At 32.2% G+C, this 16,100-nt stretch overlaps 4 protein-coding genes across 11 annotated transcripts; 3 read left to right on the top strand and 1 right to left on the bottom strand.

Moving 5' to 3' along the window:
- Nucleotides 1–2,439: 2,439 nt before the first annotated feature.
- On the top strand, nt 2,440–6,996 carry LOC137825725 (pentatricopeptide repeat-containing protein At4g28010). Of its 8 annotated transcripts, none has more exons than XR_011083334.1 (5): nt 2,440–4,688; nt 5,080–5,249; nt 5,775–5,829; nt 5,912–5,979; nt 6,659–6,996. XR_011083334.1 is itself a non-coding variant. In XM_068631467.1 (2 exons), exon 1 carries the CDS (start codon nt 2,500–2,502, stop codon nt 4,651–4,653), a length of 2,154 nt encoding a protein of 717 aa, XP_068487568.1. In that variant the 5' UTR covers nt 2,442–2,499; the 3' UTR covers nt 4,654–4,688; nt 6,659–6,996. The 8 variants fall into 8 exon arrangements, 2 of the variants coding, with proteins under 2 accessions (XP_068487568.1, XP_068487569.1); XR_011083337.1 differs by having other exon boundaries at nt 2,443–4,688; nt 5,927–5,979; XR_011083335.1 differs by lacking the exon at nt 5,080–5,249 and having other exon boundaries at nt 2,442–4,688.
- A 2,945-nt stretch (nt 6,997–9,941) lies between these two features.
- On the top strand, nt 9,942–11,599 carry LOC137826373 (uncharacterized). The gene is made up of 2 exons (XM_068632317.1): nt 9,942–10,553; nt 11,014–11,599. The coding sequence occupies exons 1-2, from the start codon at nt 10,025–10,027 to the stop codon at nt 11,373–11,375; spliced, it is 891 nt and encodes a 296-aa protein (XP_068488418.1). The 5' UTR covers nt 9,942–10,024; the 3' UTR covers nt 11,376–11,599.
- LOC137826372 (UPF0481 protein At3g47200-like) lies at nt 11,422–14,028 on the bottom strand. The gene has a single exon (XM_068632316.1). The coding sequence runs from the start codon at nt 13,875–13,877 to the stop codon at nt 12,510–12,512; it is 1,368 nt and encodes a 455-aa protein (XP_068488417.1). The 5' UTR covers nt 13,878–14,028; the 3' UTR covers nt 11,422–12,509.
- Nucleotides 14,029–15,069: 1,041 nt separating this feature from the next.
- On the top strand, nt 15,070–16,100 carry LOC137826374 (uncharacterized). The gene is made up of 2 exons (XM_068632318.1): nt 15,070–15,504; nt 15,816–16,100. Exons 1-2 carry the CDS (start codon nt 15,222–15,224, stop codon nt 15,956–15,958), a joined length of 426 nt encoding a protein of 141 aa, XP_068488419.1. The 5' UTR covers nt 15,070–15,221; the 3' UTR covers nt 15,959–16,100.

Raw genomic sequence — 16,100 nt, forward strand, 5'->3', positions numbered from 1 at the left:
GAGATATATTAAAAAGCATAAACATTCAACTATATTATGTATCACATTAACACTAAGCAATATTAAAAAGTGAAAGCATTGAACTATGTTACACATTAAATTATACTTATGTATAAGTAAACATTGCATTATACTACATCCCAACATAACATAATTTCAGCATACCTTGCGTGAGCTCGAATTATAAATTTGAGTTTTTTTTAATACAAAACTCAATCATTTTGTGATACTGATTTTTTTTTCCAATAAATTTTCAAAATCTACATTTCTCATTTAAAATAGTTATTCACGAGTTGACGAGACTTACTCACAAAATTACATGATATTTTACTCATAGTGACATATTACATTACAAAACTCAACACTAACTCAACAATAAAAATAATTATTGTTTAAAGTGCTCCTACATGTTAACATGTAGGAAAAATATAGTTATGCTATGTTTTACTAAGCTTGAGCATTGCACCAAGCAAAACAATACAAAAACTAATTAAGTTATTTAAAATTCCTAAATCCTCCTTAAATAACAGTTGAAAAATTATCATTATTGTTCACTTGTTTAATTCATATTTAACTTGGATTACAAACTTGGTTTTGAGTAAATATTCACTTTTATTTATAATTAAGCCAAAAATGATACCAAAAGCACCTTGATGAATTAGAATTAGCATCATAGTAACTATATTAATAAAATAGTTATTAAGAAGCTATGTGTTTATTAAATTATTAATTTAAACAAATAGTTCATCATCAATTTACATTATCCTTAGATTCCCACCTTGGAATCTTGTATATTTACCGAAGATACTTAAATTCTATCTTATAACTTAAATCAATTATTACTACTTAGTTAACAAAAAGATACTTAAGGTAACAAAAATAGATAAAATTATCAAACTTAGTTATCTCCCACCTCCAAACTATTTTCATTACAATATATGATAACATACAACTTTTATTTTGTTTAAGAGTCTCTGTATTGACCTTTAAAAATATAAACGGTCTTACATAATAAGATCTAAGAGCACCCACTCATATGGGCTCATATAATTTACATTATACTTTTTTATTTTATTATTCTTTTAGTGAAAATTTGGGAATTCTACTCATTAAAATACTCTGCGTAGAAACCTTCAATTTCCAATAACAACAAAAACACGTACTGATAAATGAATATATTTGTTAAACTTCTTACTTTTTAAATACTTATACATGTGTCATATTTTTACAAGAATTTACAAAATTAACTAAACTAAATAATATATGTATTGATAAACTAAAAACTTATATGTAATTATAATTCATTACCTATACCTATATATAATCTATACTTATATACAGGGATTCTTGGTTATAATTGTTTTTTATGTACATAATTTTTTTTTTTATCTTTATCAATATTTTATTTTATTAATTTATTTTGGTTAAAAGCTATAAATAATCTATACTTATATATAGGAATTCTTGGTTATAATTGTTTTTTTATGTACATAATTTTTTTTTTATCTTTATCAATATTTTATTTTATTAATTTATTTTGGTTAAAAGCTGAATGTTTTGTTGTGAAGCTTGATGAGTGATAATTGGATAGGTGGATATGGAACCTAAATATTTTGTGATCGATTTATATTGCTTTAATTTTGAAAAATACCACTTTAGAATCTTAGATATGCATCTGTTTTTTTTTTTTTAATTACCATTCATTTCATTAAAAAATACATTTAAAGAAAACAAATTCGAAATAGAATTAAAAAAAGATAAAAATATATTATATATTATGTATTATAGTTTTTTTTAATAAATAAAATACATATATAATAATGATAAAAAATAAACAATACAAATATACAACAATGATAAAAAACAAAAAAAATTGAATATACATGTTAATATTTAAAAAATACACATAAGTTTATGATGAATTAAAATATTACAATTTAAATTTATAGTTTATTTTAATAAATACAATATAATAATGATAAAAGTAAAAAATATAGATATATTGATATTTAAAAAATACAAAAACACATGAATTTATATGAATTAAATTGTTGGAATATGATAATTCATTTTAATATATATATATATATATATATATATATATATATATGATAACGATAAAAATAAAAATTATGATTAAAAATATAGATATATAATAATAATAATAATAATAATAATGAATAAAAACACACATTAATAAATTAATGCAAATATACAATAATGATTGAAATAAAAAATTGAAAAATAATAATAATAAAAAATACATATATACATTTATAAAAAAATAAAAAATACAAGCATCCGGTGTATAATGATTACTTTAAAAAAAAATTATCATCCAAATAAGTTTAATAATATTTTTTACTCCATTTTAACCATAATTTTAATTAGTTAATCGTGTTGCTTTAAGAAAATGGATTAAAATGACTTACTCACATGCAAATTCGTTTTACTACTTTCCCAAACCCAGACCAAATTACAAACCCCTTAAACTTAAAAATGATCCCCAAACGCCTCCTTAACCCTCCCCTTCCCCCACCGTCTTCTACCACCGTTAATCCATTCAACGTTTCAGCTTCTGCTTCAATCTCCCACACTCCTCACTCCCTATCCGACGCCGTTTCCCTTTTTCACCGCACCATCCACGACCCCAATTCACCACCCTCCGAACCAGAATGCAACTCCCTTATCGACAACCTACGCAAGGCACGACACTACGACGTCGTCGTGTCGGTTTACCGCAAGATGGTTTCCGCGCGCGTTTCGCCCTGGTTCACTTCTCTCTGTGCATTAACCGAAAGCTTCGTCAGCACCCATTACCCAAGTTTCGCTTTTGGAGTCCTTGGCCTAATGATAAAACGCGGTTTTCCGGTTCAAGTCTATAGCATGAATCTCGTGTTGAAGGGGTTTTCCCGGAGTGGTCAATGCGACAAGGCAATGGGTTTGTTTTCTCAAATGAAGAAAAATAGCGACTATGTGGTTCCTGATATTGTCACTTACAATACCCTTATAAGTGGATTGTGTAAAGCTAAAAGATTGGTGGAAGCTAGGGCTTTGTTTGAGGCAATGAAGGTTGGGGAGAACAAACCCAATTTGGTGACATATAGTGTTTTAATTGATTGTCTTTGTAAGAATGGAGAAGTTTGTGAGGGGTTGGTTTTGTTGGAGGAGATGGAGAGGGAGGGTTTGAAAGCTGATGTCTTTCTGTATAGTTCTCTAATTAGTTTCTTTTGTGGCAAGGGTGATGTTGAGAGGGGGAGGGAACTGTTTGATGATATGTTGAGGAAGAAGGTCAGTCCCAATGTGGTTACATATAGTTGTTTGATGCATGGTCTTAGCAAGATTGGTCGGTGGCGAGAGGCGTCTGATATGCTGAAGGACATGACGGCGCGAGGAATTCGGCCGGATGTTGTTACCTACTCGGTTTTGGCAGATGGGCTTTGCAAGAATGGGAGAGCGGAGGATGCAATTAAGGTGTTGGATTTGATGGAGCAGAAGGGGGAGGAGCCAAGTGCTTTGACATACAATGTTGTTGTGAATGGACTTTGTAAGGAGGATCGGGTGGAGGATGCACTTAGGATTCTGGAAATGATGACGAAGAAGGGGAAGAAGCCTGATGTGGTTACTTATAATACGTTGATGAAAGGGCTGTGTGTAGCTGGCAAAGTTGATGATGCGATGGATCTTTGGAAGCTGTTGGTGAGCGACAAGTTCCATATAAAACCGGATGTCTTCACTTTTAATTATTTAATTCAGGGACTTTGCAAGGAAGGACGTCTTCGAGATGCTCTGAGGGTCCATTCTACTATGGTTGAAATGGGGTTCCCAGGTAACATAGTAACTTATAATGTTTTGATTGAGGGTTATCTCAGTGTCGGGAAACTTATTAAGGCGTTGGAACTCTGGAAATATGCAGTAGACTCTGGATTTTCTCCCAATTCAATGACTTACAGAGTTTTCATTAATGGTCTGTGCAAAATGCAGATGCTGAGTATTGCAAAAGGACTTTTTATTAAAATGAAAGCTTCTGGAATTAGACCTACAGTGGTTGATTTCAATGCACTAATGGCATCTTTGTGCAGGGAAGATAGTCTAGAACAGGCTAGGAGTTTATTTCAAGAAATGAGAAATGTGAATCATGACGTCGATGTTGTCTCCTTTAATATAATAATTGATAGAACCCTCAAAGCAGGAGATATTAAACATGCCAAGGAATTGCTATCGGATATGCTTAACATGGATTTGATCCCTGATGCTGTAACCTTGTCTGTATTAATAAATAGGTTCTCAAAACTTGGGCTGTTGGATGAAGCCATGTCCCTCTATGAGAAAATGGTCTCCTCTGGTCATGTACCAGATGTTGCTGTATTTGATTCTTTACTAAAGGGCTATGGTTTAAAGGGAGAGACAGAAAAAATCATTTCCTTGCTTCATCAAATGGCTGATAAGGATGTTGTTCTGGACTCAAAATTAACATCTACCATCTTAGCATGCCTATGTCAGATGTCAAGAGATCTTGATGTAGAGAAGATTCTTCCAAATTTTTCACAACATAGTGAACATACATCAAAAGGAACATCCATTAAATGCCAGGAGTTCTTCATGAAGCTGAATGATGCTCATCCAGAACTAAAATTATTTGTTGCACAATAGTACGTGTTTTCAAGTGTTTATATGGTGGCACTCAAGTAAGTTCTTTAGTTGTCTTTCATTAAATTAGTTACTTTGCATTTTTTTTATCTACTTTTATATCTCAGGTTAAATTGTAAAACTATCAAGATCATTTGGTTTCATTTCAGAGTATGTTAGGGTATGCTGCGAGGCATTCGTTTTGTCTCGTATTTTGATCAGTTGTCCGTTTTGTGCCTGCTTGGATCTTTGAGAAGGGTTCATATTTCTGTTAATCTTGAGAATCTCTTACCTCATGTCTGTATACAAGTATTATTCAAAGATGTGATTTGGAGAATTTTTTTTGACTTAATGAGATCCACATGTGACTTATTCATAAACTAGCATACATCATTGTATTTACCAAATGATGACTTACATAAATCAATTAAATATTTTTATTGGACACAGGGATTGGCAGCCTGACAATTATGGAATTTTGAGTTCATATGCATTTCAACCAGTTGCCATTTTGTGGTAAAAAATGCAGGTGTAAATTTCTGCATCATGGTATACAATGCCCCATTTGATGATGTTACATAACGAGTCCATGAATGAGATTTGTAAAATGTTCTTACAAGGTTTACTTCTATCACAGCTGTTGTACTTGTTTTTTCAAGCTTTCAATATCACCACTTTGTTATTATTTCAGTATAAAATGTCTGCCTTTTGAAGTAATCAGAAATGTCAGAATGGCTACCCCCTTTAAAGGCTCTTTTGTTCTGTCATTTTTATACAAGGGTATATACTAGATTGTGTTAATTGGTTAGAAGTTTAGTGCACACCCAAAATTAAAATAGGTCAGTCTGCCCACCTAAAGCTGCACTAAACCCATTTTAAACAGAAAACTGAAATAGGACTAATTAGTTAACCCATTTTAAACCAACTATAATTAATCCCTAACAGTACTCCTATTGCCCACAACTTGGTTTCTCCATGGAATTTACTTTTCCAGTATTTGTCACAGTTCATCTAGCTTAAGGCTACTTTTCTGAGATATTTTCATGGGATATTAACCAACTTGTGCCAGAACGATCATTAACATTTGTTGATTTAGAACTAACTAATTGTCTTAGTCTCAGCTTGTGTTTTGTTGTGTCTGCCAGAAACACAAGGCTTGCTGCACCCAGCCCCTTACTAATTTCCTATGTTTGAATTCAGGTACCCAAATTTTCTAAATTAAATAGTCTCTTGTAACAATTTAGATGCTTCCAGCTTTGTGTAAGTTCCTTAATAATGTCAGGAACTTGACTGGTAGATGATCCTGAAATCTTGATTGGGGTGAGATCAACTCTCAATATTGAACTGGAGGTTCGTACATTTAGCAGATGTTTGTGTAACCTCTGTTTTTTCAGTCTTGCCATTGTTGGTTTAAATTTAACTTCAAACATGTTGAGCTCTGTTAAATTCTATAGTCTCAACTGGAAATTACTCTTAAGACAAACACTCTTAAAAGCTTTAGTTGTTTTGGGTGGAGGCTCAAGAACGATTTTATGCCTTAGCACACCCGTAAAGCTTAAGCATGATAATTCGTAGGCCTACTTTACCATATGTTGGCAGTTTTGTTAAGCTATGAACAATGCAAAGGGAATGGACCAAAATCTTGTCCATTCTCCCATAAGCTTCAGCTGACATGTAGAGAGGCTGAGAACTACTGTTCTTCTGTTTTTTGTTTTATATATTTCTTGCAGAAAATATGAGAATGAGTACGAGAAAAATTAATAATGTATTTTTAGTTCTTAGGATCCATTCAAAACTTGATTGGATTGAGGTTCTGGGGTTATAATATCAATTATAGTTATATCAGAATTGAAATTAGTTCATATTAACAAAACTTGCATTTTTATTACAAATTGAATTGGGAAATAAATTGTCATTCTGGATTCAATACAGTGTTGTTGTTTAGGATTGTGTTTATTTATGATATTGTGGGTGTAATTTTAAGGTTGACGGGATGTAACTAACTATTTTATTATTATGATTGTTTCAGAGTTGGAGATGGTGATAATAGCAACACTGTAATTGTGACAGCCAGCAGATAAGTGTGGTGATACTATATTAAATTCAAGCATCTTTACCTTTTAGAGACAAAGTGAAAACATATTTTAAAGTATAAAAGATGCACTGTAAAAACACAAATAGTAACAACTAATGTTGTCAATAGCAGATTGTGGAAAATTGCTGTTAGATTATATAGCTGATAGTGTCTCGAGCAAATAGCGGAAGTTGTATGATGAATTAAATGTATTTGTAAAAAGTTAAGGTGTATGTAAATGAAATAAGTTACATAAAAATTGACTCAGTATATATTTATTCATTTTCCTTCAACCCCCTTTGTATTGTTAAAAACAATGCCTTTTAACACTTTTTTTATTCTTCCAAGAGAGAATATTTTAAGACACTACCTCAAGAAAGTTGTGTTAGACAACCAAATAAGTTGTTTTTTCACATTAAAATATGATAAAACTTTTGATATTATTTAAATAAGTTGGAAAGTCACCAAGCTCCCACTCATTATACTAATTCAGGTTTATTCGGTTCCATTCAGATTCCAGCTCAAAATATGAAAATAGTAAATAGTGTCAAAAGGGATTTTTTTTACCTAACTAGGGTAATTTTATAGATTAATTATTAAAATAAATAAAATTTTAAACAAATATTAAAATAAATAAAATTGTGCTAGTTTAAACCAATTTTAGTGTAATTAGATTTCAATTAATACTGAAATTTCAATTGAAATCTAATTACACTCAAATTGTATTTTCAACACGATTATGTATGACTTAACTATTTTAATTTTTCTTTTAAATTTTATTTATTTTGATAATTAATTTATGAAATTATTCTATTTTAATAAAAAAAATGTGAAATTATTCTATTTTGATAAAAAAAATCGTGAAGAGGATAATCTAATTCAAATATTGAAAAAAAAATGAAATATGAAGTATACCACACTTGCATCTTTATAAGAAGTAGCTTTCAGATATGATGGAGTGCACGTGAAGAGAGATAGAAAAGGTAGAAGTACAAATAATATAATCAAATTCCAAATAGTGCTAAAGGTCTTCAAATTTTTATAAATGACAATACATGATTTAATGATGCTGTAAAAATGCATTTTTAGTGAGAGCAAATATTTCCTCAATTTAAAACAGAAGACATAACAAACACAAAAATAAAAACATGATGTATATGGATTTGGGTATTTCTAGAGTTGAATCATACTGTTCTTAATCATACATTAATATCAAAAAGAACTTTTAATTGTAAATTTGCATGTTAAAACTATCTTTACACCATTTTTTTTTCATCTATCACCTTTATTAGCAATGATCTAAAAGGGCATTTCAATTTTGTAAGAATAAAAAGAATATGATTTTTTAGAAAAAAATTTAATTTATTTAAAATTTTACAGAATGAAAAATAAAAGATATTTGCAAGTATAAAAATAATTCTTGAGTATTTTTTTAAGGATACTCAGCATGAGAGAAATAATGAACCATCTAAGAGGGACTTCTACATGAGTTACTTTAAATAAATTACTTATACAAAACTTATCTTCTTATATTCCACAACTTACATATAATATTAAAATCCTTAATTATCAATTAATGATAATTAAATAAACTTTCAATTATTATTTAATACTAATTTATTAGTATAATTAAAACTAACAATACTTTTGCACTCTTGGTTTTGTTATTTACATTTCCATTTTTTTTTCAATTTTTATTTCAATAATGCCCTTATGTAAGAAGTTGTTTTTACTGTTTTCATACTTAAATTCAGAAATTATAAAAATTTAAAACTATTTTTTTGCTAATCAACGTCTTATATGTTTTTAACTTCCATTTTTATTCCTAATTTGTTTTATATTTAATTATAAAACTGTTACATTATTTTCAAAGAATTGTAAAAGACTTTTCTTTACTCCATGTATTTTACAAATATTTGAGGTTTTTTTTCCTGCATCTCATAACTTCTACTTCACCTCCATAGATCAATATAAAAAGACCATTTTGTCCTTTAAAAAATACATTATAATATTGAAATGTATTTTTTTTTATTTACACCTTCCGAATTGTAGAATGAGGAAGGAAGTTAATGTGAAAATATTTTTTGGATTCTATAATTCAGAATATTTTTTATAAAAAAATACATTTCGTATTATGCAATTTGAAAGGTATTTCTGAATTTAGAAATATATTTCAAATTATACAATCTTTAACACCCTCTTACTATATAATATGTATTATGAATTGTACAATTTGAAACATAAACTTGGATTTGGAATTGTCTTTCGGATTGTACAATCCAGATTGTAAGTTCAAAATGTGTTATGGATTGAACAATTATAAGACACTTCCGAATCTAGGTTTATCCTCCGAATTGTACAATCAATAATACATATTACACTAAGGGGTGTTATGGATTGTAGAATCCGATATACACAAAAATATTGAAAAATAAATAAATAAGAGAACAAAAAATAAACTCTAAAAACACTACAAAACTTATCTCAAGCATCCGCCACCACAAGCAACTTCAACCAATTACCACAAGCACCAAAGACCACTTGAAAAATATAGAATAAACCACCACACATGTTGAGAAGGGTAGGATAGGGAGAACGAATGGAGGTGCGGGAAAAATTTGTCATATTTGAAAATGTGTTAAAATAATAAAGTGGATGTTTGATATGCATTTCTACATTCTTTAAAATATCGAAAGTACCCTTGATAGTTTTGGGTAATTCCGAAGTTGGGATTCTGTAAGTAAAAAGATGTTTCTGGAGTTCCATAAGCAAAGCGTGTTTCCAAAATAGGAAATCTTGGAAAACAAAAAACTATTCCAAAATATTCTTCCCAAAACACATTTTTTTGATTTCCAGAATGATAAATCCAGAATTAAAAAAATATATTGTAGAAAGTATGTTCCAAAAATATTTTAAAAAGAGTATTCTAGAAGTATTTTTAAAAGGAATAAAAGAGTCTTTACCGAAAATGATGGGGTGCGGGAAGACATTTGTTGGGGGTGCAGGATGAAACACCCTCATAAAGTTAGTGTCTTTCTCACCCAACAAAAATATTCGGGCCCATTTCACCTGCAAAATAAGATTGGAATCGTGACAATTTTGTAATTAAAAGATAAAAATACAAGTAAACACTTAACAAGTTTATTCTTCCAAAATTAAAGTCAACAAACAAGTGATTTAACCCTTGAAAAAAAAGATAAGAAATAATAAATAAATAAATAAATAGTAATAATAAACATTTGAAGTTGTTTTAGTTGTAAAGCTTAGTACAGTGGAATAGAACACAGTTGAGGAGAAAACATTGCTGCAGTGGGTTCACACATGCCTTATTCTCCACTTCATTTTTACATCTATAAATTAATTATCTACTCTTGTTATTGGACTCTGTTGCCTCAAAAACAAGAAAAGAATTTTCAAAATCCATTTCTTGTCTTGGCTGCAAGTTTGGGAGAAGTCATGGAGGATTCCACCAGTGCTGCCCATCACAACGAAAGAAAAAGAAGCAGTGACAGCAATGCTTTCGCCAAATTTCTTCCTTTTTCTCCGCCATTGGAACACCACCCTGAATCACAAGAAGCTAAATTTGTTGGTCACCTTGACCATGGCCACAAGAGACTCAAACCAAATTCTCAAGCTCCTTTGTTGGAAACCACCACCACCAATTTGACCCCTTCTTCTTATCTTTCCAAACAAAGCATTGATACAAAGGAAATATTGGACTTTTCCTCTCCATCAACTTCCATCAAGCGTTCAGCTAGTAGTGGACCATCACCCCAATCCATTGGTAGCAAGTCATCACTCATTGAGTACGTGGAGAATGATGACAAACTTTGCAGAACAGTCTCAGACAGTGAGTTCTAACTCCCACTTTTTTTCTCTATATATGAAACATTAATAGCTATCATATAAAACCATTTATACCTCCTTTTTTCTCTATATAAAACTTCAGTAGATATTATACCATCATTAACACCTCATTTTTCTCTTTGCATAAAATATTTTAGATACTTCTGATGCTGTTTTTAAATCAAAATTAGAGTTTCATCTGGGTTGTAAGTGTTCACCTAAATTGTTGGAGTTATAGAGCTACAAATACTAATTTTAATTGAAAAACAATACCAGAAAATACCTCTAAAGTCGATTTAGTGGTGGTGAGTTTCGGTAATTTGTATGAAGTTCTAAGTTGAAAGAAACCTTTTTGTAGACAGGGGAATACCCCAAATACATTAGGAAATTTAACTAAGTTTTGTCTTAATAGATATTGTATGCCACCACTCCACCATTAATTTGTGTTTGCATTTGCTGTGTAGATTGTAATTGGAAAGAAGATCAGAATCAGAGTGAGCTAGAATCAGTGGTGTCTATGGCAGCTGAGGAACTATCAAGGAGGCCTAGAACCGGGGGCATATACAAAGCAATTGCGTGTCAACGCGAGTCCACTGTGAAACGTTTGAAAGATTTGTCAAACAAAGAGCCTACAGTAGATGTTGGACTTGAGATGGCTGATGCAGCACATCTTTTGAAGCTCATGAGCTTCTCAAGCAGTGAGATCGTGATGGCGGGGCAAAAGGGTCACAAAGGAGCTATGTTGTTGATTCAAGCAGAGATCCTTCGCAAGAAGGGACATGAACTCATTGCTGAGTGCCAGAACTTGCTCCAAGATGCATTGTAACTTTTGGCATTTGGAGGCTGTTAAGGTTCTATGTGGGGTTGTTGGGAAGATTACAAGTTCAGATCTTTCAAACGTTTTCTGCTATATGTCTACTGGATATTGAAGACTTTCTCACTTCAGTCATGTTTAAAAATTGTAGAAAAAATAGTATTACAATAATATGTAATCAATTTGAGCAAAATTTAAAGGATTTAAAATATACTGAAGAAAAGGGTCTATAGGTACTTGAATTTGCTCCATAATTGAACCTCAACTCAATACCAGGTCACAATAAAAGCAACAGTGAGTGTGAAAGCTGATACGAAAGATTTGCTCAGTCTACTACATTACTGCACTAGCTAATGTGGCCAACAAAGAATTGTCGTTGAAACTTTTGATGACACTATCTTTAGCTTATCTTTATGCATGTGCTATCCAACTGCTATGCTACTGCACTGACACTGTTTGCAAGAAATCAAGAACAGTAATTGTATATTTAGTATGTATTAAAACAATTTCCCAGCTGGAATTGTGTACCTACTTCAATTGTTTTTTGCTGCCCATTTTCTTGTCTAGTCTTTACCAGGGTGGGGATAACAGGAGTTACTCAAGGGATTGAAGATTAATGTGGTTCATGATCACAGTAGAGTACCCATAGGGATTGGAGATTGTGCACTACGAATAAGTCTAGGAATGTGGAAAAAATTAAACCGAATCATGATCACCTTATAAAAATGGTTCGATCAACCAAACCTATCCGTTTTTATAAGATAATTAGAATAATTTTCTTATTTACATCAATTATCTGCTGTAGTCATTTAATCCTATTTTTACATGAAATAAATTTCACAACCCCTACCGATATAATTGTAAATATATGTTAAAGGTTTTCTCTCTAATGAGAGGTATAACAAAGAACGCCCTCACTTTTTTCATGTAACAGCCATAAACTGTATAAATAAACATCACATATGCCAATTTATTGTGGCCCATATTTAAAAGTTATGCATGCAAAAAAATCAATCGGCCTGAATTAACACAAAATTCAATATACGAGTATATTTTTTTGTTGAAAGTTTGACATGTTTGCATCATAATGAAAAATGTATGTCAATCATATGAATCATGGTTGTACTCATACTTAACAAAATTTACTTAGCCACGGGATGAATAGTAGGTTTGCATAATGGTAAGAGCAAGCAGCACTGCAGCTACCACAATTCCTATCAGTTTCCACACATTTGGGATATGATCCCTAATCAAGATTTTATAGCTGTGTTTGCAAGAGTATCTGATGCATTCCACACAACGGTTGCAACAATGCCATATCAGTATAGGGAACTTTCTCAATGGATTCACTGCTGAGTAAGCATTCAAGTCCTCACAAAGCTTACTGTAACTAGAGTCCATTTGGTCCACCCCCTTCGTGATTGTGGCAAACAAAGTGAGCAAGTCTCTGTTGCTGATCTTAGTATCTTTGACCAAAACACCACTGTCCACAAGCAGCTCAATATCTTGCAAGGAACAGAGCAACCCTCTAAGAAACAATGCATAAGAAGTGAATTGCCTGTTGATACCAATTCTGCTTTGCTCCCATGCAATGAAATTCCTCAAATATACCTCAGTTGTTTCGACTACGTGAAGTGGAGGGATTTCAAGCACCCCTTTGGAAAATCTTATGTCAAAGCCAAACCAGTGAACCAGTTTACTGCGCCTATCTACTTTCCTAATTGATACACCAGAAGCTCTAAGCCTTGTGGCGCAACGCTTTAGCTCTTGCTGAGCTTTTTTCACCTTTTGCCCCTCATCGACAATGGAGGACAAGTGCATGAGATGAAGAAAATGTGCCACACTAGGACAGCGGATCAAAGGGTAGCTGAAGAGAGACAGTGTGAGATCAGCAACAAGATGATCAGCTTCACTTGTGAAGACCTCGGGAAAAAGTACCCTTGCCAATGTCTTGAGAACAAAAAAGGGCATTTGGTTCTCTAGAAGAGTGAAATCAGTGAGAATAGATATGAACACTTCTTTGTGTCCTAGTATTGGATCTAAAGAAGAATCATTATGGTTATCTTCTTTTGGAATTTGAGGTACCATGTTTGGTGGTGCACATCTAAGGAGAAGTTCTAACAAGAATGAGCCATCAAGTAAAATTATTTTGGCTAGCTCATGGGGTTCATATTTGATATTACCTCCATAGCTTGCACGAACTGCATCGTCCAAACCAAGAATGACTGTGCCGCATTCATCCAAGGTTGAAACTGGGTTTTGAGTTCTGTGAAGGAGAGCCAGCATGTAACGCCATTTGTGCTCTTCCATGGCCAGAAGGTGGCTACTTGTTCCCCTATGTAAGGGTCCAATGCTGACAAACTTTGGTGAGTACGCCTCCTCGTTGGATTTTCTAAGCTTGCTCGAAACAATAGGAATGCTGCTGATGAAGGACTTAACCTCTCTGTGGTCTAGAGACCCCAATGTTACCTTGATAGAATGCATCCAACCAGACTCCTTTTGAGTTTGGTCCATGATTGGTGAGAAATGGAAGGTGTGAATATCGAAAGAAAAATGGCACTTAGAAAAAACTCAAACTAGTGAAGAATAGATAGGGTATGCTGATACCAGTTCCACACTACACCTAAAACTAAATTTCATATGGTATAACTCTAATTGACTTGGTTTGCATAAGAAAATGGGAAAAAAAGAAAAGAAACTGTTAGATTCCGTTTGAGCTTGATTAGGCACTGCCTAATGTCTAAAGTTGGATCACCCTTTAATGTAAAAAGACTGAAACATAACGTCATTATTCAAACTCCAAAAGATCTAGGAATTGTCAGAGAATATATTTTTTATTGATCTTGTAGCCTAAAGTCATAAAGAGGCTTTAGATTTGAAAAGTAAAATGTACTGACATGATTTTTCAGGTTGCACTATAGACATGTAAATTTATTTAAAATGAATGGATTTCTTTTAAAAATAAATGTATTTAACTACGACTCTCGTAACATTTTATATAATTAAAATAATAATTCAAGCTTTGAACTTGTCATCTAGGATAACAAGGGAATGGTTGTTGCAACTGCAATTGTATTTTGACCAATTATTCTTATAGTGAACATGGGAATAGTTGGTACAAGCCCTGCATGACTTTTCTTTTGACATGTTTTTCTGAAAAAAAAAGGTAAATTTCATTTGCTATTTATGGCTGATTGTCTTTAGCATCTGTCAATAATTTAGGGAATAAAATTCTATCTGTATTAGATGTCAGAATGAAAACGTGTTGAGGGAAGTTTCCCACAAGTATTATTGATAGTGATTGCTGAATTTCTATATCATTTCCTCTGTGTGACATAATGATCATGACCAGTACGTACATTAGGTCCACTGAATTATAACATAATACCAACCAAGTAGAAAATTCCTGCACTATTATAAGATATATTATTTCTCAGTGAATAATCCATGTTCTTGAATCACCGTGTCTAGAAGACATATACAAACAAAATCTCAATAAACAACATGTTTGTTACTGTAATGTGAAAGAAAAAGCAGCGCTATAACAAAAATAAAAGTGTGGCTCGAGAAAAAGTGAATAAAGTTGTCGAACATTGACAACTTCTGCACTTGGACTGATAAAGTCCCTTGATTGATGGTTGATGACTACTATAATTTACTTTTACACAAATCTGTAAAGTTACAACATTTCGAATGGTGGTTTATGCTTATGTAAAATGCTTGATATGATATAAGAAAAGTGGCATAAGAAGTTCTACATGTAGGAACCATTATTTTTGGTATCTTATTACAACTATTTTTGGTCAAAAGGCTTCTAAATCCATACACAACAGAAAATTTGTGTCTTCATCTTGAAGCATGGAAGATCATGGACAGAACTCAAGGAAAAGAAACAATGTTTTTGGTGCGTTCGTGGATAAATCACTTGGTCGCCCATCTTCTGTTGCAGATGACCATGATCCCAAGAAGCTTAAACACAATTCTGAAGCCCCTTTATCACCAATAGACCAACAAGCCCCTGCCTTAGCCCTTCCCAATATATTGGTTTCTGCGTTTGAGGAGAACACAACAGATGGTATCAAATTTCAACTCTTTGTGAGCAAATCTTATAGTGCATCCACTTCCATTTCCACTCCACCAGGTCAGTTTGCGTCTAGATGAATTAATCTTTTGGAGAATTACGTAGTAAAAAACTCAATCTATGATCTTGGAGAGTATCAATGAATTTGATCACATGACTAGACTAGTTATGAATATCATCTCATGGAAGTAATAAGAAACCATTTATAAGGTAAGTAGGCTTGTGCATTGTCCATTCTTCGAGCTCAAATAGGTACTTGGTTTGTGACACTTAACTTGATTCATTAGTTTCCTTGAATTCAAATATGAAATTCCCATTTCTCAATCCATAGTAAGTTTGTGACTGGAAGTACAATTTTCTTTTTGGTGCAGTATACACATTGAAAGTCACAAGTGCTTTAAACACCAATACGGAAGTTGAACCTGCAGGGAACATAGGTGGAGGAGTAGCACCAGTGTTGACAGAAACGAGAATAGTAGCTGAGGGTCAAATTATGCTACGCTCTAGGCTCTAATATTACCTTTGAAGCTTAGCCAAGTACTTCAACTTAGACACTGTTCATTTGACTGCGTTGATGCAATAAGTATGTCATTGCTCCAAATTGCATTTGCACGATGCAATACTCTCCAATACCACTCTTACATTTTTCAGTTTAT

This window comes from Phaseolus vulgaris, chromosome 8 (assembly GCF_000499845.2).
Source record: "Phaseolus vulgaris cultivar G19833 chromosome 8, P. vulgaris v2.0, whole genome shotgun sequence".
Classification (NCBI taxonomy): Eukaryota; Viridiplantae; Streptophyta; class Magnoliopsida; order Fabales; family Fabaceae; genus Phaseolus; species Phaseolus vulgaris.

Excerpts from the sequence above, each read along its gene's own strand:
- LOC137825725 (XM_068631467.1), top strand. The coding sequence starts at position 2,500 with ATGATCCCCAAACGCCTCCTTAACCCTCCCCTTCCCCCACCGTCTTCT.
- LOC137826373 (XM_068632317.1), top strand. The coding sequence starts at position 10,025 with ATGCCTTATTCTCCACTTCATTTTTACATCTATAAATTAATTATCTAC. Across the intron at positions 10,554-11,013 it reads TTGCAGAACAGTCTCAGACA|ATTGTAATTGGAAAGAAGAT; the intron begins GTGAGTTCTAAC and ends TTTGCTGTGTAG.
- LOC137826372 (XM_068632316.1), bottom strand. The coding sequence starts at position 13,877 with ATGGACCAAACTCAAAAGGAGTCTGGTTGGATGCATTCTATCAAGGTA.
- LOC137826374 (XM_068632318.1), top strand. The coding sequence starts at position 15,222 with ATGGAAGATCATGGACAGAACTCAAGGAAAAGAAACAATGTTTTTGGT. Across the intron at positions 15,505-15,815 it reads TTCCATTTCCACTCCACCAG|TATACACATTGAAAGTCACA; the intron begins GTCAGTTTGCGT and ends TTTTTGGTGCAG.